Here is a 23,102-nt window from a genome sequence, read left to right on the forward strand (position 1 = left end):
ACTACTTTTCCAGCTCATGATGACAAAATGATGGCTCCACAGCCTTGGTCAACACAGGTAACAGCCCTTGAACCCTACCATCCCATCTTAATTGTCTGCCTTGCTGCTTTTCCCCTTCCTGTTTGCATTTTCTTCCCCAATTAGTACACATTCTGAATCCTGTACCTTCATATCTCAAGTACAAGTTAACTTTATTAAGTGGTCAATTCATTTGACTTTCAAATCTGCACAAAATAGTATTATTGTAGGGTCCTTTGTAACCTGAAAATGAATACCTTTAGGGAAATGCACAGAAAGCAACCATAATTAACCAGAACTAACAAGTGTGAACTTACCTGTTGGTGGTGAACGTGAGCAGGGAGTTGTGACTGTGAAGGACCTCTCCGGTGTTAGCATGGAGGTGAACAGTGAAAGTAAGGACCATGCCCAGAGGAATAGCAGAGAGGCTGTCTCTGTGTAGAATTGGACTGGTGCTGAAACGCAGGTACGACACTGGAACCACCTGGAAAACCCCAGAAAGGAGCAAACCTTTATGCCAGTAAAGTACAGGTTGGATATTTTTATTTATTACAGGCCTGATGGAAAAAATATTTTGGCAAACTTTCCAAATGTCGAGAAAACAAAATAAGCTAGAAACGTTGAGATATTTTTTATTTGGTAAAATGACATTTGCGAGAAATGTCGGTGGAAAAGCTTTTATGGGCAAATATTGATAGAATAACCATTATATCAAAGCACTAGCGGTTCTGGGGGGTTGTGGGGGGGGCAGTGCCCCTGTAACAATTCTGGACCTCCTTGTGGCCCCCCTAAATGTGGAGTATGAAATAATTTTTACATAACACATTTTTGCTATCGTTCTTTTTTTTACATCCGTTATTAGACAGTGGCAACGCGGAACACTAATTTAACCCACACATTTTCTAGAGGGACGGCTTTAGGCGGAACACAACAGTATCGTACCACATGCAAAACGATATGACAACAATGTCTAATGTAACTGGCCCCTCTAACATTACAACTGGCCCCAGCTTGCCCCCCCAGTTGAAATGGTCTAGAACCGCCACTGTATCGAAGTAAACTTGGAGTCACACAATGGCATGTAGTGTAGTCCTCCCACTACGACTCAGGAAACCATGCAGTTCATTAGGCTACAGATGAAATAAGTTATAAACTTCACAAGGAGGTGAAAGTACATGGTGATGAGCTTGATGCTCCTTTCCAATAAATATCGATGCTCTTATTCTGGGGACGTGATAATCGGTGCTGGCTGCAGTTTGTCCATACTAATAATCTTATGTAGGCTATATGTGCTCTCTAGATAGCGCTGTTGGCTAGAGCGCACACTCGCTATATAACGCAATATTTTAACTTGTTTTATTCGGTACATGGGAATTTAACAGCAAAAGGTATTTTTCGGTACACTAAGTCATCATACTTAGCCTTTTATCTGCAACATATTGCGACACTCCCAATAACATCTGCTAACCATGTGTATGTGACCAATAAAATGCAATTTGAACCAGTCAATTTGATGGAAACATCTCTCATGGGAAAATCTGCATAAAAACCATATGCACATTTTTGTACAGTTTAAGTCGGAAGTTTACATACACTTATGTTGGAGTCATTAAAACTCATCTTTAAACCACTCCACAAATTTCTTGTTAACAACCTATAGTTTTGGCAAGTCGGTTAGGACATCTACTTTGTGCATGACACATGTAATTTTTCCAACAATTGTTTACAGACAGATTATTTCACTTATAATTCACTGTATCACAATTCCAGTGGGTCAGACTATGTTGACTCTTTAAACAGCTTGGAAAATTCCAGAAAATTATGTCATGGCTTTAGAAGCTTCTGATAGGCTAATTGACATCATTTGAGTCAATTGGAGGTGTACCTGTGGATGTATTTCAAGGCCTACCTTCAAACTCAGTGCCTCTTTGCTTGACATCATGGGAAAATCAAAAGAAATCAGCCAAGACCTCAGAAAAAAATTGTAGACCTCCACAAGTCTGGTTCATCCTTGGGAGAAATTTCCAAACGGCTGAAGGTACCATGTTCATCTGTACTGTTACGTTCCACAGTTTCTATGTTGTGGGTTTGTATGTATATATTTTCAGGATGGCTTCCTGGATCCCCCAAGCAGCTGATTGGTCGGCCCCATCAACGATTGGAGCTGACCCCGCCCTCTCGTCAGGTACAGCTGTCTGCAATTACAAACTCCTTCTCCAGCTGGACAAAAGCCAGTGTTCCTTTGTTAGGAGAGAGAGCTTCTTTGATGTCCTGTGTTGGTTGTTGCTCAGAGACAGGTTTTGTAAAGTATTTTGTAGCCAGTCCTGCTGAGGTATGTTTGTCAAGGACTGTGTTTTTGATTATTGAAATTGTTCACTTTATGTTAGTAATTATTCTGTTTTTGTTCCCAGGGGGAAGGGTAAGGCACCTTGTGAGTGCTTAGGCAAGAGGCCTGCGGGCATACATATACCCATAGTGTGCATAGACAGACTACATACTAAGTAAGACTTGGGTGGACCACCCCCTGTAGTTTGGTTTGCGCGCCAGGTGGTAAGGTTGGGTAGGTAGGAGAGATGACTAACTTTCTTTGGTTCCGTCCAGCCTTTTTTCCCCACATTACCGTGTTAAGGAAATAAATTCCCAGTAAACTAATATTCTATGTCATCCTTACCCGCACCTACAATCACATACCTCTTTCACTCCACGGGGAGTTGAGTGTAGCGGGGTGTTGCGTTCCCTCCAAGAGGCTTGCGTAACATGTACAAACAAAAGTACACAGGTATAAACACCATGGGACCACGCAGCCGTCAAACCGCTCAGGAAGGAGACATGTTCTGTCTCCTAGAGATGAACGTGCTTTGGTGCGAAAAGTGCAAATCAATCCCAGAACAACAGCAAAGGACTTTGTGAAGATGCTGGAGGAAACAAGTACAAACATATCTATATCCACAGTAAAACGAGTACTATATCAACATAACCTAAAAGGCCGCTCAGCAAGGAAGAAGCCACTGCTCCAAAACCTCCATAAAAAAGCCAGACTATGGTTTGCAAATGCAGACAAAGATCATACTTATTGGAGAAATGTCCTCTGGTCTGATGAAACAAAAGTAGAACTGTTTGGCCATAATGACCATCGTTATGTTTGGAGGAAAAAGGGGGACGCTTGCAAGCCAAAGAACACCATCCCAACCGTGAAGCACGGGGGTGGCAGCCTCATGTGGGGGTGCTTTGCTGCAGGAGGGACTGGTTCACTTCACAAAATAGATGGCATCATGTGGAAGAAAGAATTGTGTATATATTGAAGCAACATCCAAAGACATCAGTCAGGAAGTTAAATGGGTCTTCCAAATGGACAATGACCCCAAGCATACTTCCAAAGTTGTGGCAAAATGGCTTAAGGACAACAAAGTCAAGGTATTGGAGTGGCCATCACAAGCCCTGACCTCAACCTTCTACAAAACTTGTGGGCAGAACTGAAAAAGCATGTGCGAGCAAGGAGGCCTACAAACCTGACTCAGTTACACCAGCTCTGTCAGGAGGAATGGGCCAAAATTCACCTAACTTATTGTGGGAAGCTTGTGGAAGGCTACCCGAAACGTTTGATCCAAGCTAAACAATTTAAAGGAAATGCTACCAAATACTAATTGAGTGTATGTAAACTTCTGACCCACTGGGAATGCGATGAAAGAAATAAAAGCTGAAATAAATCATTCCACTATTTTTCTGACATTTCACATTCTTAAAATAAAGTGGTGATCCTAACTGACCTAAAACACAGATTTTTTACTAGGATTAAATGTCAAGAATTGTGAAACTGAGTTTAAATGTATTTGGCTAAGGTGTATGCGAACTTCCGACTTCAACTGTATGCATGAAAATCTGTCTCCAATTGGATGGAAACCTAGCTATAGACAGCAATGTAAGAGAATACGCTTAGACCAATGATAAGTCAAATACAAAGCACTCCATCTCTTGTTTAATAGTCTAAAAATGTGATGCCATTTGTAATGACTTAATAATGCCATGAAGACAACAGCGTCAACATTTATAAACTCAGCAAAAAAAACCTCTGTCAACTGCGTTTTATTTTCAGAAAACATGTGTAAATATTTGTATGAACATAAGATTCAACAACAGACAAACTGAACAAGTTCCACAGACGTGACTAACACAAATGGAATAATGTGTCCCTGAACAAAGGGGGGGGGTCAAAATCAAAAGTAACAGTCAGTATCTGATGTGGCCACCAGCTACATTAAGTACTGCAGTGCATCTCCTCCTCATGGACAGCATCAGATTTGCCAGTTCTTGCTGTGAGATGTTACCCCACTCTTCCACCAAGGCACCTGCAAGTTCCTGGACATTCCTGGGGGGAATGGCCCTAGCCCTCACCCTCCGATCCAACAGGTCCCAGATGTGCTCAATGGGATTGAGATCCGGGCTCTTCGCTGGCCATGGCAGAACACTGACATTCCGGTCTTGCAGGAAATCACGCACAGAACTTGCAGTATGGCTGGTGGCATTGTCATGCTGGAGGGTCATGTCAAGTAGAGCCTGCAGGAACGGTACCACACGAGGGAGGAGGATGTCTTCCCTGTAACACACAGCATTGAGATTGCATGCAATGACAACAAGCTCAGTCCGCTGATGCTGTGACACACCACTCCAGACCATGACGGACCCTCCACCTCCAAATCGATCCCGCTCCAGAGTACAGGCCTCGGTGTAACGCTCATTCCTTCAACGATAAACGCGAATCCGACCATCACCCCTGGTGAGACAAAACCATGACTCGTCAGTGAAGAGCACTTTTTGCCAGTCCTGTCTGGTCCAGCGACGGTGGGTTTGTGCCCATAGGCGACATTGTTGCCGGTGATGTCAGGTGAGGACCTTACAACAGGCCTACAAGCCCTCAGTCCAGCCACTCTCAGCCTATTGTGGACAGTCTGAGCACTAATGGAAGGATTGTGCGTTCCTGGTGTAACTTTGGTAGTTGCCATCCTGTACCTGTCCCGCAGGTGTGATGTTCAGATGTACCAATCCTGTGCAGGTGTTGTTACACGTGGTCTGCCACTGCGAGGACGATCAGCTGTCCGGCCTGTCTCCCTGTAGCGCTGTCTTAGGCGTCTCACAGTACGGACATTGCAATTTATTGCCCTGGCCACATCTGCAGTCCTCATGCCTCCTTGCTGCATGCCTAAGGCACGTTCACGCAGATGAGCAGGGACCCTGGTTAGGGACCCTTGAAGTTCTTTAAACTAAATAAAGCCAACTTAATCCAAAAATTGTGAAAGACAACTTTACATGTACGAATGTCAGTTGAATGCATTCAGTTGTACAACTGACTAGGTATCCCCTTTCCATTGATCTATTCGTGGATTATAGTGTACGGTGTTATTTCTCATTCCTTGCACTGTGTTTATTTGCCGTAGGGACAACAAAGATTCATAGAATTGAAGTAAGGAGCCACTGGGTCTCACCTTCACTGCGAGGACCAGTGTTTGATTGACACCGAAAGTCTCCTGTGAGGTCAGCAGCAGGGAGGAGGAGCCAGTGAGAGAGCCAGAGGACAGGAGGCCCTTCTCATCCACTTGGACAATGGTAGCCTGGTTGGGACATTCCAGCACCCGGTAGGACAGAGAACCTACACCGTCCCTGTTTACACACACCATGGGAGAAGACACCAGAGTTAGTAGACCTGTATCTTCTGGAGACGACTCAAACGGTTGTTTTAATAGTCAAGAGTAGAGCACTATAAAGGATATGGTGTCATTTGAGATGGAACCTAAGAGTTCATGTGTAGTGTTCAAAGTGTCTTAGGTTAAGACAAAGGGGTGTTGGTAGGCCCCTCTAACATTACCTGTTGGTCTGGAGTTTGAGCCCAGAGTTGGGAGCCATCAGTATGTCCTTAGCCTCCATGGCTGGGTTAAGCATGTGCAGCTTGTCATAAACCTTGATCAAAGGGAAGAGTTGAGAGTAATAAACAGAGGTTTTTACGCATCCTTTGATGTTTGGGTTTTCGTGACACGACATAGTATAATGCAGTTTGAAGCAGGATGCACGACTCATCTGTCCTTCTTATTACTTTACAAAGTTAACTACCACAGAGAGACTCAAGGACCATATTCAGAGCTTCAATGACTCAGACTTCTCAGCATGTTGTTTTCTCTTGCAATGTTGGTTCACTTTCAGTTTGTTTTTAGGTGGAAGGGAACGCAAGGACAAGCGGAGGTCCATAAACAAGCACTATAAACCAAACCAGAAATACATGAGCCGTGTCATATATTTCTGAAACGGTGTGATCCAGCTACACAGAGTGATCCATCACAATGCTGTGTCCTGGGCTGAACCCTAAATCCGGACCTCTTAGCTAGCAGTACTGCTGACTTGAATTCTTCCCCTGACCTAGGCTAACAGGAGATTGGGATCTCTGGCCAAATCCGTCAAATAAGTACCACGGAGAAAAGAACCAGCAGTATGCCGGACTTGGTATCCAACTTCCTCTGGTATATTATAGGTATCTGCATAAGTATAGTACCTGCATCTGGAGTTCATCAATAAGCTCCAGTAGATTTCCCTCCAGTTGTCCAGCCTTGGTGTCAGTGACCTTTAGGACCACCTTGAGGCCGGTCCTTCCTTTAGTCTTCCCTGTCACACTCATCGCAAAGTTATGCTCCGGTTGGAGCTGGACGGAGGCCTGAACAGAGACGGAGGTTTTATCAGTGAATGAAAGCAGAAATAGAGTTAGAAATATCAGATGTTGTTTCTCTAGTGAAGGTGGAACAACATTTTGTCCTAATTCAGTCAGTCACTCTGATACAGAAGAATGAGAGGAGCTCAAAACAAAGACGTCTTATCTGACTCATCTATAACTGTAATCATACCAGTATAATTGTAACAATTTCCCATTACACCATTTAAGGCTTCTTGTGGATTCAGTTGAAAACGATGGTGCTTGTGGACCCAAATATATCTTCAGCGGCCCTTTGCCACTCATCAAGGAGAAAAACTCTAGATGAAAAAGTGGTTCCCACCTCGGCGTGTCGTGATTGGAGTTCCAGGATGTCTCTCTTGGTGGTGGTCCAATGGAAGGTGAGGCCAGGCAGGGCGTTCCCAAATGAGAAGGGGGTCTGACTGCTGCTGAGCCCTATGACATATACAGGCATCTAGGTGAAGGGATAGGATGAGTCAACTCAGAGCAGGTCACAAGTCTTAATATTCACAATGTCATGCATCTTTCTTGGATTGAAGAATGTCCTGTGGACACTGTCAGAGACAATTTGAGATTACAGTTAATTTATCATGCGTCACCTGTGTCCCAGTCTTCATTCTGGTGATAGGGGCTTGGATGCGAATGGCCCTCAACTGCACAACTTCAACCTCTACTTGATCCTGTTCATAGAAAACACAGCATAGAATTACATCGCTTTCAATTGGTGAAAAACAGGATTAAAACACACATTGTGTTTCAGCTGATGATGTACAGGTATTTTACCTGAGAGACAACAACAAGTTTCCCAGTCTCGGCATCGACAGCTTGAACCAGTCCTGTCACGGTGACGTTGCCAATGGCGACGCCCCTGACGTGACCTATGCCGTTAACAGACGCTATCTCCTCATTGGCCATGGAGAAGAGGATGTTGGACTGGGGCTGTGGGCCACCCTCGGATGTGATCTACAACATGGAGAGATGAGGTAAGGGGTGGTGTGTGTGTGCCATAAATATGCAGACTATCCGTTTCACATGACTGGCCTTGAGAATACCGACAGCGTGTTCATTAACTCTAGTCAATGTGAGGTCTTTAAATTGCTCAAGTCAATCAAATCCTCCATGGTCTGTTAGAATAATCAACACTGGAGAATTGGAGATTAAATCAACATGTCACTCACAGGGTTTGAGTATACCAAACATTAGGAACACCTTCCTAATACTGAGTTTTGCCTCAATTCGTCAGGCATGGACTCTACAAGGTGTTGAAAGTGTTCCACAGGGATGCTGGCCCATGTTGACTCCAATGCTTCCCACAGTTGTGTCAAGTTGGCTGGATGTCCTTTGGGTGGTTGGCCATTCTTGATACACACGGGAAACTGTTGAACATGAAAAACCCAGCAGCATTGCAGTTCTTGACACAAACCTAGCATCTACCACCATACCCTGTTCAAAGGCATTTAAATATTTTGTCTTGCCCATTCACCCTGAATGACACCTATCCACAATCCATGACTCAATTGTCTGAAGGCTTAAAAGTCCTTCTTTAACCTGTCTCCTCCCCTTCATCTACACTGTGGATTTAACCAGGGAATCAATAAAGGATCATAGCTTTCACCTGGATTCACCTGGTCAGTCTAATGGAAAGAGCAGTTCCTAATGTTTTGTATACTCAGTGTATATTTACTATGACTTAATGTTCAGCAATTAACTGGCATTTGGAGAGCTTCACAAATGACAGGAAGACAAATTAGCATTTGTTCCAACAGGTAAGCTGGAAAGACCTATTCGAAAGCATACAGTGGGGGGAAAACAGTATTTGATCCCCTGCTGATTTTGTACGTTTGCCCACTTACAAAGAAATGATCAGTCTATAATTTTAATGGTAGGTTTATTTGAACAGTGAGACAGAATAACAACAAAAAATCCAGAAAAACGCATGTCAAAAATGTTATAAAAGGATTTGCATTTTAATGAGGGAAATAAGTATTTGACCCCTTTGCAAAACATGACTTAGTACTTGGTGGCAAAACCCTTGTTGGCAATCACAGAGGTCAGACCTTTCTTGTAGTTGGCCACCAGGTTTGCACACATCTCAGGAGGGATTTTGTCCCACTCCTCTTTGCAGATCTTCTCCAAGTCATTAAGGTTGAGGCTGACGTTTGGCAACTCGAACCTTCAGCTCCCTCCACAGATTTTCTATGGGATTAAGGTCTGGAGACTGGCTAGGCCACTCCAGGACCTTAATGTGCTTCTTCTTGAGCCACTCCTTTGTTGCCTTAGCCGTGTGTTTTGGGTCATTGTCATGCTGGAATACCCATCCACGACCCATTTTCAATGCCCTGGCTGAGGGAAGGAGGTTCTCACCCAAGATTTGACAGTACATGGCCCCGTCAAATTATGAGGTGAAGTTGTCCTGTCTCCTTAGCAGAAAAACACCCCCAAAGCATAATGTTTCCACCTCCATGTTTGACGGTGGGGATGGTGTTCTTGGGGTCATAGGCAGCATTCCTCCTCCTCCAAACACGGCAAGTTGAGTTGATGCCAAAGAGCTCCATTTTTGTCTCATCTGACCACAACACTTTCACCAGTTGTCCTCTGAATCATTCAGATGTTCATTGGCAGACTTCAGACGGGCATGTATATATATTCTTGAGCAGGGGGACCTTGCGGGCGCTGCAGGATTTCAGTCCTTCACGGCGTAGTGTGTTACCAAATGTTTTCTTGGTGACTATGGTCCCAGCTGCCTTGAGATCATTGACAAGATCCTCCCGTGTAGTTCTGGGCTGATTCCTCACCGTTCTCATGATCATTGCAAGTCCACAAGGTGAGATCTTGCATGGAGCCCAAGGCCGAGGGATATTGACAGTTCTTTTGTGTTTCTTCCATTTGCGAATAATCGCACCAAATGTTGTCACCTTCTCACCAAGCTGCTTGGCGATGGTCTTGTAGCCCATTCCAGCCTTGTGTAGGTCTACAATCTTGTCCCTGACATCCTTGGAGAGCTCTTTGGTCTTGGCCATGGTGGAGAGTTTGGAATCTGATTGATTGATTGCTTCTGTGGACAGGTGTCTTTTTTACAGGTAACAAGCTGAGATTAGGAGCACTCCCTTTAAGAGTGTGCTCCTAATCTCAGCTCGTTACCTGTATAAAAGACACCTGCGAGCCAGAAATCTTTCTGATTGAGAGGGGGTCAAATACTTATTTCCCTCATTATAATGCAAATCAATTTATAACATTTTTGACATGCGTTTTTCTCAATATTTTTGTTGTTATTCTGTCTCTCACCGTTCATATAAACCTACCATTAAAATTATAGACTGATCCTTTCTTTGTAAGTGGGCCAACGTACAAAATCAGCAGGGGATCAAATACTTCCCCCCCACTGTATGGAGATTCAAATCATCTTCACAACTGGAAATGATACAGACATAAGGGTTTTGCAGAGGCCAGGGTTTTCTCACAATAGTCCATATAGCTGTAGAATCCAATTTACCTGGATCATTGCTCCGATTATCAGAGTCATTTTCCTGGGGATCAGTTTGAATGGTGGAAAGACCTAGAAATACCGAAACAAATGACTGTCAACGACATCATACAACATGATTGGACAACAATGTTGAGTTATGTTCTTATCCTCCTACCTCTATTTTCTGAGGAGCAGATACAATCTTCCTTCCAGTTCTGTCTACTAGCATAGCAGAAACACTGGTCTGTCCAATAGCTAACCCTTTGACCAGGAAGATAGCAGTGTCCTTCTCTGAGAGATCTGACAATGCTCTGGGGTAAACACAACATGAATGGTGAACTGAAACTGAAATGCAGGCATAATATACGTGCCGCAGTGAGTGCAGGAGTCATTCTAAATCTGTTTTTACATGACCAGTTGCACAGAGAGGCAATATAACTTTATACTTATATGATTCAATCATGTAACGGTAACTTACTGCAGAGAGACGATGGCAGAAGTTACACTGAGTTTCAAATTCATAAAGTGGAAATATTTGGCCAGGAAGGGCTTATTGTTGTCATCCAGAACCCTGACATGGGCTCTCACAGATTGACCAATTTCCACCTGCAAGAAACAAGTCAATGTTGTGTTACTAGAAAAAGCACTATTTGGGGATCTAATTTAATTAGTAAGTTACATAAAACAAAGTATATAAGCAGCTACACTCAAATGAGTTTAATTGGCATTAAAGGATCAACCAACATTCATAGCATCTTAATTCTATTTCCATTTCCTGAATACACACTTCACAGAAAACAAGGCTGTCCTGTTCCATAGCAAACCAGTGATACACAACCTTTGGAATTTCAGCATGACGCCATTTATTTAAAAGGGCTAGTCAGACCAGAGGAATGTGTGAGAGATAACAGGGATTACAGTCAAGCTGGGTGTCTGCCCTGCAGGATAAAGTATTGAGGCTGGCCACTGACCTTGTCAACCACTCGGACATAAACCTCCAGGATGTCTGAGATGTGGACCGTAGCCGTAGCAGGGACAGGGAGGGCCAGGCAGAGGTCATGAACCATCACCTGCACTGTCCCCGGCTGGACTGGAAGCACCTGGAGAGACCACAGTTATTAAAGGTTTTATGACATTTTTTCACTGAACTTGTCTATGTGTTAAAACAAAGGCACGAGGATGTCCTGGTGCTTTCATCAATGCTGCATTCATTCAAAGTATCACGTCATTTACAATAGCATTAGAAAGTAAGATGTTAAGGGACCAAAAGAGGTATAAGACCTAGGAAGGCAGTTATACAACGTCACATCAGACAAATATGTAACCATGGTATGCTAATCCTATAGAAGTACATTCAAACAGAGTATTGTCATTCTGAGTGTTCCATGTTCCTCCTCACCTCAGCAGATCCCTGGGCCTCTTTATGCACCACGTATGCTATCCCGCCAACACTGGTGTTGACAAAGAAATACCCAGATCCCTCCCACAGGGCCAGGTCAGCCTGGAGGACACAGCAGGAGAAGCCATAGATGAAAGCGTGATACCACAATGGACAAGATGACAAAGAAGAAGCCCAAGGCCCATCACAATATCAGCTGAAATGTACTGTAGCCCATGAAGTGTAACATCAATACATTGTGGTTCACATGCTTTTCACATCATAAGCCACAAGTAATAATAGTGAGATAATCCATGCTGATAAAACCTTGTGATGAAGGGCCCCTGTGTGTAATATTTCAAGGCATCATAATCCAGCGCTATCAGCTAGATGGTATCTGTGAGCCGTCAGCGATACGGAGGGAGACTGAATGAGGGGTTTACATGGCAGGTACTGACCTCAGTAAGAGGATTACAGAGCGTGAGACGGGTCAAAGGTCAGACAGGATTAAGATAGTAGTGGCCAGTGAGGGAAGAGTGGAGGACCATAGAAATGGGATACATGGTGAAGATATCACTTTTGACAGTGACGGATGGGATAGGTCACATTGTATTCTGTCAGCTCTAGAACATTTCACACAGGCCCCAGTTCTTACCCGCACGTTAGGGTGGTTGTATATGGTGACAGCTTCAGGACTGACTGTCAAGTCCTCCACCAATAGGAGCTCCAGAGTGGCTGAGACAGGGGTCAGAGGGTCAAACTGCCATGAAGAGGGAGATAAAACAGGACGGGTGCCATGGTTACAGGTGTAAATGTCATGCCAAAAGAGTAACAACTAGATGAGATTACCCTACATGACGGTGTTCTTACAAAGTTGAGTTCTGTGGTGAAAGTCAAGTGAAATCATAGTGTTAGTGTAAACGGCAAAATTAATATTATATATAATATTTGTACAGTTCTTTGAAGATCTGACTTTTGCCTCTCGTGTCTTGTGTAGTTATCGCAACCTCTAAACTGATTAAAAGGTTTATTTTCTGTGGTCACAGAGACAGACTTATTCAGCCAATGGCACTCTTCCTTTTATTTATTTTAACCTTTATTTAACTAGGCAAGTCAGTTAAGAACAAATTCATATTTACAATGACAGCCTACAAAAAGGTCTGCTGCGGGGGCTGGGATTAAAATGTTTTAAAAATGTAGGACAAAACACACATTACGACAAGAGAGACAACACAACCCTACATAAAGAGAGAAATAAGACAACAACATAGCATGGTAGAAACACAACAACATGGTAGCAACACAACATGGTACAAACATTATTGGGCACAGACAACAGCACAAAGGGCAAGGTAGAGACAACAATACATCACAAAAAGCAGCCACAAATGTCAGTAAGAGTGTCCATGATTGAGTCTCAATGAAGAGATGGACATAAAATTGTCCAGTGTGAGTGTTTGTTGCAGCTCGTTCCAGTCGTTAGCTGCAGCGAACTGAAGAGGAGCGACCCGTGTGCTTTGGGGACCTTTAACAGAATGTGACTAGCAGAACGGGTGTTGTATGTGGAAGATGAGGGCTGCAGTAGGTATCTCAGATAGCCAGTCACAGGAGGAAGTGAAAAAGACAAAAAATGAACACAACGGCTCTCAAATGAGTTGCTTGTCTAACCACATAAGATAAAAGGTGTTGTTTCTCTGCTATAGGTTGTGTTTGTCTTACCGGACTGAGAACCTTAGCAGCCTCAAGGTGGGGGGCCTGGTAACCCAGAGCTGTTACTGTTATAGCAGCAATCCCAGACTGGTGGTGGACAAGGACCACCTGACGACCTGACAGACAAGATGACATTTCTGTTGGTCAAAGCTATTGAAATAGCCTGCAAAAACCTGGTAATTTACCTGATTTCACCTGGTATTAGATTAAAGAATAACGACAAAAGCAAACAAGGATACCATCATGAGCATGATCAAAGCCGTACCATGAAGTCTCTTCTGTTTGTTGCTGTCCTCTAGTAGTTCCAGTTCCATAGGCATGGTGGAGTCAATGCTGGCCAGGGATACCTTGGTCGACTCCCAGACGATACTCAGAGAGCTGAAGTTGTCAAACTTCCTGCCTTGCTGGTCAAAGGCAGCCAGGTGCAGCACAGGGTTGTGGTAGTTTGAGACAGGCACCTGCAACAAATAATGTTACAATGTAGTTCTCTTTCTATGTTTCAGTAAACATAGAATCACTGTGTAAAATGTACCGTCAGTGAGGAAGACATTCAATTTAATACACTTTATTTATTCCCTCAGGAGCAATTAAGGCAGAAAGACAAACTTGACATGACCTTGGGTCTTTAGTTTTTTTGTCTCGCTAGCTCCTGTGGCAAATGTGTTAGTATGTGTGCTGTGTCAACACTGCCTGCTTTGCTGTCTTTTCTTCACCAGTTGTTTGTTCTGTTGCAGCAGAGGGCAGGTGAGGTCCAGCTGGGGACTGATGTACACAGGCACCAAGGTGAGGCGAGAGGGAGGGGCGCACACAAACTTCACCACCGCCGGCTCCACCGCAGGATAGGGATTGGTCAGACTGGGCTGGTTCCCCACGGTTACTGCCAATATCTAGAAAGATGGTTATAACACGTTTATTAACTGTTCATAACACATATTACTGGTGTGTCACAATTTAATCTACAGTGCATCTCAAAGAGCTAAAAAGTCAGTTTAAAGCCCAGGGTACTGAACAAGTAGGTACCGAACAAGGAAAAGCCCATTCCCTCACCTGTTCTCCTATGGCTCTACAGGTGGCTCTGAACCAGTGTCGGAGGTAGCTACGGGAGGTGGACCCGGTCAGAGCCAGCCTAACCCCGTTGTCATCTTCAGCCTTCAGGTTCAGGAAGAACTTGGAGGGCTCTAGAATCCATGGCTTGGGGCCGCCCTCAAACAGCATGAGCTTAGAGGAGCCCAGGGTCACCAAGGCAACAGAGGCAGGGTCCACAGCCTGGACAGGACAACAGGTAAAGCACAGGTCAGTGAATGGAGAAGTGGTATATTTTGTAGAGCCAAATTATATTTCATGAAGCACATTTATTGCATTCTGCCTCCACATTTGTTAGATGTCTTTCAGATAAAGCCCTGAGGTCACTGCCAATCCTAAATGATTCAACTCCAGGAGGTTTTTCAACCCTCTCTGGGGAGAGTGGATGAATGTGTTCAAGTCAGACAGCCAAACTGGGTCAAGGAGGTAGACAGACAACATGGTGAAAGGTTGGTAAATGCTACAATATTTATGAGGAGAGCGTGAACTGCAAGAGCCGAGCCGTAGTTCTCGGAGTAAGAGTGATGGCAAGTCTGCCCAACTTGTTTCTCTTTACATCCCAAAATAAAACAATTTCCTGTTAGTGTACTGAGCACTGTTTTAGCATGCACTCAGGTTAATGGGATGAAAACCCATAGGCATGGAATAGAGCATGCATGACAGAATGATGCATACATGGGAATGGAAATGGCGCTCTCCATAATGACTCTTAGCTTGACATAAATTGTCTATTCTATGGCCGAGTTGACATCAATTCCATTACAGTGCAATACTTGAGACAAAGCAGCAGGAAGAAGTAAATCAGTGTATCCAGTGCATGAGGGCATAATTACAAATGCACAGAACACTGAGGAAACCCAGGAAGAGGTTATTTAATGCTAGCTCATCCTTGCTCTTCTGTACTGATTGCAGAGAGATAAAGAAAGTGTGTGTGTGTTGTATTGTGAAAGTGTGTGTAAGTGTGAAAAGGTGTGTGTGTGTGTGTGTGTGTGTCCCAATCTTGCTGATTAAGAGAAAGGCTAATTGATGCTCCGGGGAGAGTTGGCGGGGAGAGTCGGCGAGGAGAGTCGGCGAGGAGAGTGAAGATCATTGGGCAGACTTTAGACAGGATCATTCACAACACAGAGCACAGGTAAAGGACCACTCATCAGGGTGTGTAGGTGCATTTTGTATAAATACAAAAGTAGGAAACACAGAAATCTTATGAGTCTTATGATGCAAAATCCATTATACGGGGATGATTGCTGTATCTTGAAAGTTACATATCTTGAAAACTTGATTGCTGACAAGCAAAACATTTTGGGACCATGTCAATAGACTAATGAAACAAACACCAAAATACAGTTTTTGATTGGAATTTTCCTTTAAATAACACTCTTTTTGTGAACAAATGTTTCATTTTATCATTATAACAATGCAAGTAGAAACGTGAAAATCGTTTTGGGAAATCTGGTGCAGCTCAAGTCTACTACATAACCCACAATGCAGTGCTCTCTCTGGGCTGGCTGCTATCTAGCTAGAAAAAGATGGCTACACACAATAATACCAAAGTCAATATCAGCATGTGAAGTAGCTAGCTTAGCTGTAAAAATCGTCTAAAACTGCACTATCAATTTAGGAGTCTTAATCACGGAGTTCAACTTGCAGTTTATCTCTGCTACTGAGCTATAAACGGCATCTCTGCCCAGTGCAAGAGCACAGTAATGTTGCTTTCCCACAAAGATACTTTTGAGGAGATGGGAAACTCCATCAGAAACGTACTAACGCCCATCATGTACTTTACCCATGAGTCATCAATGGGCCTCACAGTGCATTCTGGGTGATTCTGGGACAAGGAGAGCTCTCCTTCAAGGAGTCAATTGGGCATTAGCTCAAAAACCGAACAATAGCATGAATTCTGGGCACAAGTTGTACAACATTGCAAATATTTTCCAAGACGTGAGATAAATAACTTGTTCTCTGTAATATTGTATAGCCTTGGAATCGTCACATTAAGTACTTTCGAGGACAATAATCAGGTTCCTCAACTCATACCCTGACTTTGAGAAGGGATTGCATGACGATTATCTTAGCAACCGTGTGACGAAGAATGACAACATGAATGTGATGGGTCGACAGTCAGTTGGGTGGGAAGTTTCTCCCTTCTTTGCCCAATGAGATTCCCATCTCCTCCTTTCTGTAATATCTCAGTTTCCCACAGACAGAGCACATTGCGACATGGTACTTGGAGAAAGATTTTAGATTGAGCACATCGAAGAGAAATATGTACCTTGTCTTGATGATATAAACGGACGGATGTGTTCTAGACAGTATGACCATACCATCTATTGGCTGATTTGGCGATCTGGAGTGCAGGTAATCGTTTTAAAAGCCTGAAATGTGATATGTTATCATCCCCCCCCCCCAGCAACGACAATTATGTAGCGATGACACGTTCCTAGACGGAGTCCAGATTTTCACAGATGGACCACTTAGAAGTTAAATCATGGGGAAATGTTTTATTTTACCCACTGACAGAACATAGGTTTTCACCAAATTGACAGGAGTTTCATGATTTTTTATATCTGGGGGTAGATTACCCCTTTAACCTTAAGTTTCTTTGTGTGCCTTCGATAGGGGAAAATATTTAAGTAAACCAATATGAAATCCATGTGTGTGAATAGGCCATGCCCTCAGGTACAGGTACAGGGGCATAGACTCACTTTGAGTGGTGGGTAGGCAGCGATGGTGATCTTGGCACTGAGGTAGACATTGCCGTGGGTGTAGCTGACCGTTAGGGCTGTGTATCCTGTGGCTAGAGCCTGGGCCCTTACCCCACTGCAGTGGTTCTGCCCTGGAGCCAGTCTACCTGTAGGGAAGGAAGGAGGGAGGGAGGGGGAGAAAGAGAGAGAGCGAGAGTCATATGGCTGCAATCCCAGTCCTAGAGGACCAAATTCTGCCATCTTTCATACACATCTCTTATCCAACATAGACACACAACAGACAACAATATGTCCCATGCAAGCAATAAAATGTATCAAGGAAGGCAATTGAAGTGGTAGATCTTATGTTCTTCCGTGGATCAAGAGAGCTTTGAGGGAAATTAAAACCATATTGCCAATATGAGAAGGATAAACTGAACACTACAGAGGGTCTTTGTGAAGGCTCTGCCCCCCAGCTAGGTACATTTACAGTTTTTTTTGTCATTTATCAGTAGCTCTTATCCAGAGCAATTAGGGTTAAGTGCCTTTCTCAAGGGCACAGACAGATTTTTCACCTAGTCGGCTCGTAACGTTTTTCGGTTACTGGCCCAACGCTCTTAACTGTTAGCCTACCTGCCGCCACAGGTACAGTACTGTCAGAGTTTTATGACCCAAGTGTGGGGGCGTTTCTCACCCTCCAGCAGCTGGAACACCCCCTGGTTCTCCTCCTCCACCTGCAGGTCAAAGTGTCTGCAGTCGCTCAGCATCACCCGTTCCTCTCCTCCCCCCTCCCCTAGCAGGCCAAAGACCCGGAGGGGCAGGTCCAGTGCAAGGTGCACGCGGGCCTCCACCGGGCAGGGAGAGAAATCCATCCCCACGGGCTCCACCACGTACACCTGGGTGTGGGGGTTAGGAGGACAGTGAGACAGGTCAGAAGAAACAGCTGAAGTCCAGACAATGTTCTTCATTTTCTATGGATTTGTTTAATTATTTTCATTGACGTATAATGTTTGGAAACATGTTAACAACGACTAACTAGTACAGTTGATAAAGATGTAAGATATGTAACTATACAATTCACTGCATTGACCAGTGATCCTTCACATCCTGTAAAATGAGTTAGGGGAGGGCTATACGGTCACCTTCATCGCTCCATAGTGCATTGGGTTGCGGACATCATGGGCGTATACCACACTGACGCCAATGTCACTGACGGTCGTCATCACTCCTTTCACTGTCACCGTGGCAACAGCTAGGTTAGAGGAGGACCAGCTGAAATTCCCACTGCCTCCAGCTGCCTGGGACACAATGCAACATGGGTAAATATTGACAGAGTCTGCAATACATCAAGTTCAAGAGACACTAACTTGTATCTGTCATTCTAAGTCAGTGTCTGGCCTTATACAAATTAGTAGGTAGTTATAAGAAATAGCGAAAGAAGATTCACAAAATGTCTAAATATAAAATATTATACACAAACACAGAACTTGACGGAAGTGATGTGTAATTCATTGTGGCTGATGTGAGAGATTCTTCAGCATGAGCTCCAACAGAAATAACAGTGAACATATGTTGTATTTAACAGGGACAAATACCCGTATTGTGTACTGGTAGGCTCCAACCTTGGGCTGCCATGGAAACGTGAGGATACTGGGACTGAGGACTATGGGATTGTAGATTTCTACATCCTGTTCATTGTGGACTGGGTTTGCCAGCTCATGGACTCCTCCATCCTAGAACACAAACACAACCTTGTTAAGACATAGCCAGGCTGTTTCTAACTAATGATCATGATCTCTCACAATTCTATAAGATAGCATAAAGTATTAAAGTAAGATAACAACTAATAAAAAATCTGCAAAGAAACTAATCCAAGGTTTCTACAAAACTCACATGATCCACTACAGATTTGAGTGTAGCATCAATTAGTGTTAGCCCGTTGTTCAAAGCCTTGACCCGGTGGTAGGACCCATTCAGGGAGGACTCTAGAATCTCAAAGTACTCATCTGGAAACACAGCTTCGATCCTGATGTTCTGCAAGCACAAACAATCAAGATAGTAGCACTTAAAAATACAGAGGGGAATGAGAGAGTGAACAACTGTTTTAAAGGCCCAGTGCAGTCTAAAAGCGTGATTTTCCTACGATTTATATACATTTCCACACTATTAAGTTGGAATAAAACAGCCCTTTTAATGTAAGAGCTGTTTGAAAAGACTGCCTCAATTTCTGGAGTTTTGGCGTGCCTGGGAACATCACCAGCCGGTAAATTAGTTAGACCAATAAGAAACCTCTCTGCCAAAAACAGGTCATTTTCCTTTTTCCCCCTCCCCACTCAAACCACTCCCAGACAGTCCTAGAACAATTCTTGCTTGAGAAATTGCTCATTACTGTGCAGGCATTTTTGTATATTTTTGACCATTTTAATTGAAAACATACACAGTACGGTATCTAATTGTTACCCAGAAATCATTTGATATTGAGATAAAAAAAAACAGCTGCATTGGACCTCTTAAAGTCTGGAAAACCCTAACCATTAAAGAGAGGACAGTGCATACAATCTGGCTGAGATGATAACATAGAAACTCCATAAAACATTCAAAATCTTCCTTTCCAGTATTTGAATGTGTCCCAGCTATTGTTCAGTCTGCAGTTGATTAGACATCAAGAGGGATATGCCAAACTATTTAACAAAAAAAATCTAGTTTCCATTTTATAAGAGGGAGTGCGACAGTGTTTTGACAAATATAACAAACAATGGTGTAGAATTAAGACAACTTAGGCTGAGCTTACTTACATCGGATAAGTAAATCCTATTGCTTGACTTGTCAAACACTTCGATGAGGATATTATATACTCGTCCTGTTTCTAGAACCCAGCTCTCTACAGGATTCATCTTCAATCCTGGTAGTAAAAGAGAAAAGCAAAACAGGTTATAATTTGAACTGAAACAGGATATGTAGTTCAGAAATCACTCAATAACTGACAATGGTTTACTTTAAATGTTTCACTAATGCACAAGGATGAACAAAACGCATGCAGCCATACCCAAGTATCCCGCTTCCACAACATACAGAGTCCCGTTGGGCATGCGAGACACCCTTTGCATGCGAAGGCCTGAGCAATTGTTAAGGACAATAAAGTTAGGTTATACAAAGAGAGGCATACAGGGACCATTTTAAACACAGTTTAAATCTTGTGTTTGTCAAATGCACAATACAACCTGCTGGGATAAGTCTTAAGTAGTGAGCTTTAGCTAGACATGTTCCCCCCCAGACTGTTAAGTCCTGTTATATTACTGCCCGTCTCTGCAAGCCACTGAGAACGATATGAGAGAACGGAACACTCAACTTATCTAATCATGAATCCCTACATGAACACCATTCATGGTACACACCATTCATGGTACACACCATTCATGGTACACACCATTCATGGTACACACCATTCATGGTACACACCATTGTATGTCATTAAAATAAACCAGTGGTTCCCCAACTTTTCAGACGGGTCCCCCTTCCATCATCGGGGAACATCCTACGCACATTTATTTTTTGCCATTTAAAAACGAAATTCCTGCAATTCTACACATTTTGCTATGGGGCGGATATCATTTTTTACAGCTAACTTTCTGCAGTTTTACACATTTTGCCATGAGTGACTCAAACATTACAACAAAATCAATGGGCTAAAAAACCTAGCTTAAAAACATTAGCTGACATGGACTAGTTGATCTGAACATTTCTTATAAATAGCTCTCCAAGGTTTGTTTTAGTTGCTGCTAATTACCAACTAATGTTATAGCACTGTAGAGGAGTCTCAGACCTAAACTGATCAAGATCATATGAAGTGTATGTTGTCTTAAAAAGGAAACTCTTGTGATCCAGCAGCACGTTGATGTGTCCCAGCTGCAGGGCGTTAACAGTGGAGGTGCTCTGGTCCAGACTAGCCACAGCCAGGTCAGTGTTTCCATCAGCACCAGACACACTGTCCTGGAGGTACAGCTCATATTGATCACAGGGCATGGAGATCTCTGGAACACATTACCCTGGGTCAGCTCTTCATGATTTGTCTTCATTAACTATTTCTTACATAGATGGGATGGACAGTATACACCCTGAACTGTGATATGAATACCATCTAATCATTCTTGATACTACATTACTGTATCCAATGACACAATTCAATACTTTTCTAGACACCTTTTTTTGTGACCATTGTTGATACATCATTGGATTTGTAAATGCATAGAATGATATGCTTGACTGTATAGTGTAAGTTCAGACCCACCTGTGATCTTTCCCTGTCTGATCTTCTGGACCTTGTATTGGATGGATGTGCCCACCAGCAGGTAGACATCACATGCAGGGCTCAGCAGGATGTTCTCCAGAATCAGCAGTTTCACCTCTGCTGCACCTACATTCTTTGTGAAGGGTAGATATCATCGTTAAAGCACGGCGTACAAACGGCACATGCCATTTGCTACATCGAGAAACCAGACCAACTCCGTTGCAGTATGATTCACACGCCATCAATAGCTACCAACCCTCAAAGGCCCGCCTTTAATCAAATGTTTAATCTAAACTCTAGATCACATTTACTCCACACACAGAAACACATAAATCTCTCCCTCCATTTGGCAAATATGACCATAACTTTATCTTCCTGATTCTTGCTTACAAGCAAAAACTCTAACAGGAAGTACCTGTGACACGCTCAATTCTGAAGTGGTCCAATGAAGCGAATACTAAGCTACAGGACTGTTTTGCTAGCACAGACTGGAATATGTTCTGAGATTCATCCGATGGCATTAAGCAGTTTACCCCATCAGTTACCTGCTTCATTAATAAGTGCATCGATGACAACGTCCCCACAGTCACTGTACATACATATCCCAACCAGAAGCCATGGATTACAGGCAACATCCGGACTGATCTAAAGGCTAGAGCTGCCACTTTCAAGGAGCGGGACACTAACCCGGACGCTGATAAGAAAGCCGGTGTGAGTAAGACCTTTAAACAGGTTAACATTCACAAGGCCACAGATCCAGATGGATTGCCAGGACACGTACTGAGAGCATGACCAGCTGGCAAGTGTCTTCACTGACATTTTCAACCTCTCCCTGACCCAGTCTATAATACCTACATGTTTCAAGCAGACCACCATCGTCCTAAGGCTGGGCAATATGGCCTAAAAATCAGCTTGATTTAAAAAAAATGTATGGCCGATTCACGAGATCTCATATCTATACAGTGCATTCGGAAAGTATTCAGACCACTTTGTCCACATTTTGTTACGTTACAGCCTTATTCTAAAATGGAGTCAATTATGAATTTAAAAAAAGTAATAATCTACACACAATACCCCATAATGACAAAGCAAAAAGAGGTTTGTAGAAATGTTAGCAAATTTATGAAAAAAACACAATTATTAAATATCACCTTTACTCAGTACTTTGTTGAATAACCTTTGGCAGCAATTACAGCCTTGTCTTCTTGGGTTTGACGCAACAAGCTTGGCACACCTGTATTTGGGGAGTTTCTCCAATTCTTTTCTGCAGATGCTCCGCCAGGTTGGAGGGGAGTGTCACTGCACAGCTATTTTCAGGTCTCTCCAGAGATGTTCAAGTCCGGGCTCTAGCTGGCCCACTACGGGCATTCAGAGACCTGAATCCCCTCCTGCGTTGTCTTAGCTGTGTACTGAGGGTTGTTGTCCTGTTGGAAGGTTAACCTTTGCCACAGTCTAAGGTCCTGAGTGCTCTGGAGCAGGTTTTCATCAAGGATCTCTCTGTACTTTGCTCTGTTCATCTTTCCCTCGATCTTGACTAGTCTCCCAGTCCCTGCCGCTGAAAACATCCCCACAGCATGATGCTGCCACCACCATGCTTCACCATAGGGATGGTGCCAGGTTTCCTCCAGACGTGACGCTTGGCATTCAGGCCAAAGAGTTCAATCTTGGTTTCATCAAACCACAGAATCTTGTTTTGCATGGTGCGAGAGTCCTTTAGGTGCCTTTGGCAAACTCCAAGCGGGCTGTCATGTGCCTTTTACTGAGGA

The 23,102-nt window shown here is 43.4% G+C and overlaps 1 protein-coding gene across 2 annotated transcripts in view; it reads right to left on the minus strand.

Annotated features, from left to right (window-relative positions):
- LOC115168402 (nuclear pore membrane glycoprotein 210) overlaps positions 1-23,102 on the minus strand; it is a 51,862-nt gene that overhangs the window by 13,750 nt on the left and 15,010 nt on the right. For both annotated transcript variants that reach the window (XM_029723646.1, XM_029723645.1), the window contains exons 7-32: positions 21,337-21,469; positions 20,921-21,079; positions 20,095-20,163; positions 19,844-19,950; positions 18,942-19,082; positions 18,644-18,781; positions 18,191-18,346; positions 17,743-17,944; positions 17,070-17,215; positions 14,332-14,550; positions 13,998-14,171; positions 13,550-13,742; positions 13,294-13,400; positions 12,230-12,334; positions 11,596-11,697; positions 11,168-11,296; positions 10,675-10,802; positions 10,372-10,507; positions 10,224-10,286; positions 7,514-7,693; positions 7,330-7,410; positions 7,053-7,184; positions 6,557-6,715; positions 5,879-5,970; positions 5,499-5,673; positions 336-502 (exon numbers count right to left, since the gene is read on the minus strand). In XM_029723646.1, coding sequence (XP_029579506.1) covers positions 336-502; positions 5,499-5,673; positions 5,879-5,970; positions 6,557-6,715; positions 7,053-7,184; positions 7,330-7,410; positions 7,514-7,693; positions 10,224-10,286; positions 10,372-10,507; positions 10,675-10,802; positions 11,168-11,296; positions 11,596-11,697; positions 12,230-12,334; positions 13,294-13,400; positions 13,550-13,742; positions 13,998-14,171; positions 14,332-14,550; positions 17,070-17,215; positions 17,743-17,944; positions 18,191-18,346; positions 18,644-18,781; positions 18,942-19,082; positions 19,844-19,950; positions 20,095-20,163; positions 20,921-21,079; positions 21,337-21,469 — 3,593 coding nt within the window. The remainder of the gene's footprint in view (positions 1-335; positions 503-5,498; positions 5,674-5,878; positions 5,971-6,556; positions 6,716-7,052; positions 7,185-7,329; positions 7,411-7,513; positions 7,694-10,223; positions 10,287-10,371; positions 10,508-10,674; positions 10,803-11,167; positions 11,297-11,595; positions 11,698-12,229; positions 12,335-13,293; positions 13,401-13,549; positions 13,743-13,997; positions 14,172-14,331; positions 14,551-17,069; positions 17,216-17,742; positions 17,945-18,190; positions 18,347-18,643; positions 18,782-18,941; positions 19,083-19,843; positions 19,951-20,094; positions 20,164-20,920; positions 21,080-21,336; positions 21,470-23,102) is intronic.

Source organism: Salmo trutta, chromosome 30, assembly GCF_901001165.1.
Source record: "Salmo trutta chromosome 30, fSalTru1.1, whole genome shotgun sequence".
Taxonomy (NCBI): domain Eukaryota; kingdom Metazoa; phylum Chordata; class Actinopteri; order Salmoniformes; family Salmonidae; genus Salmo; species Salmo trutta.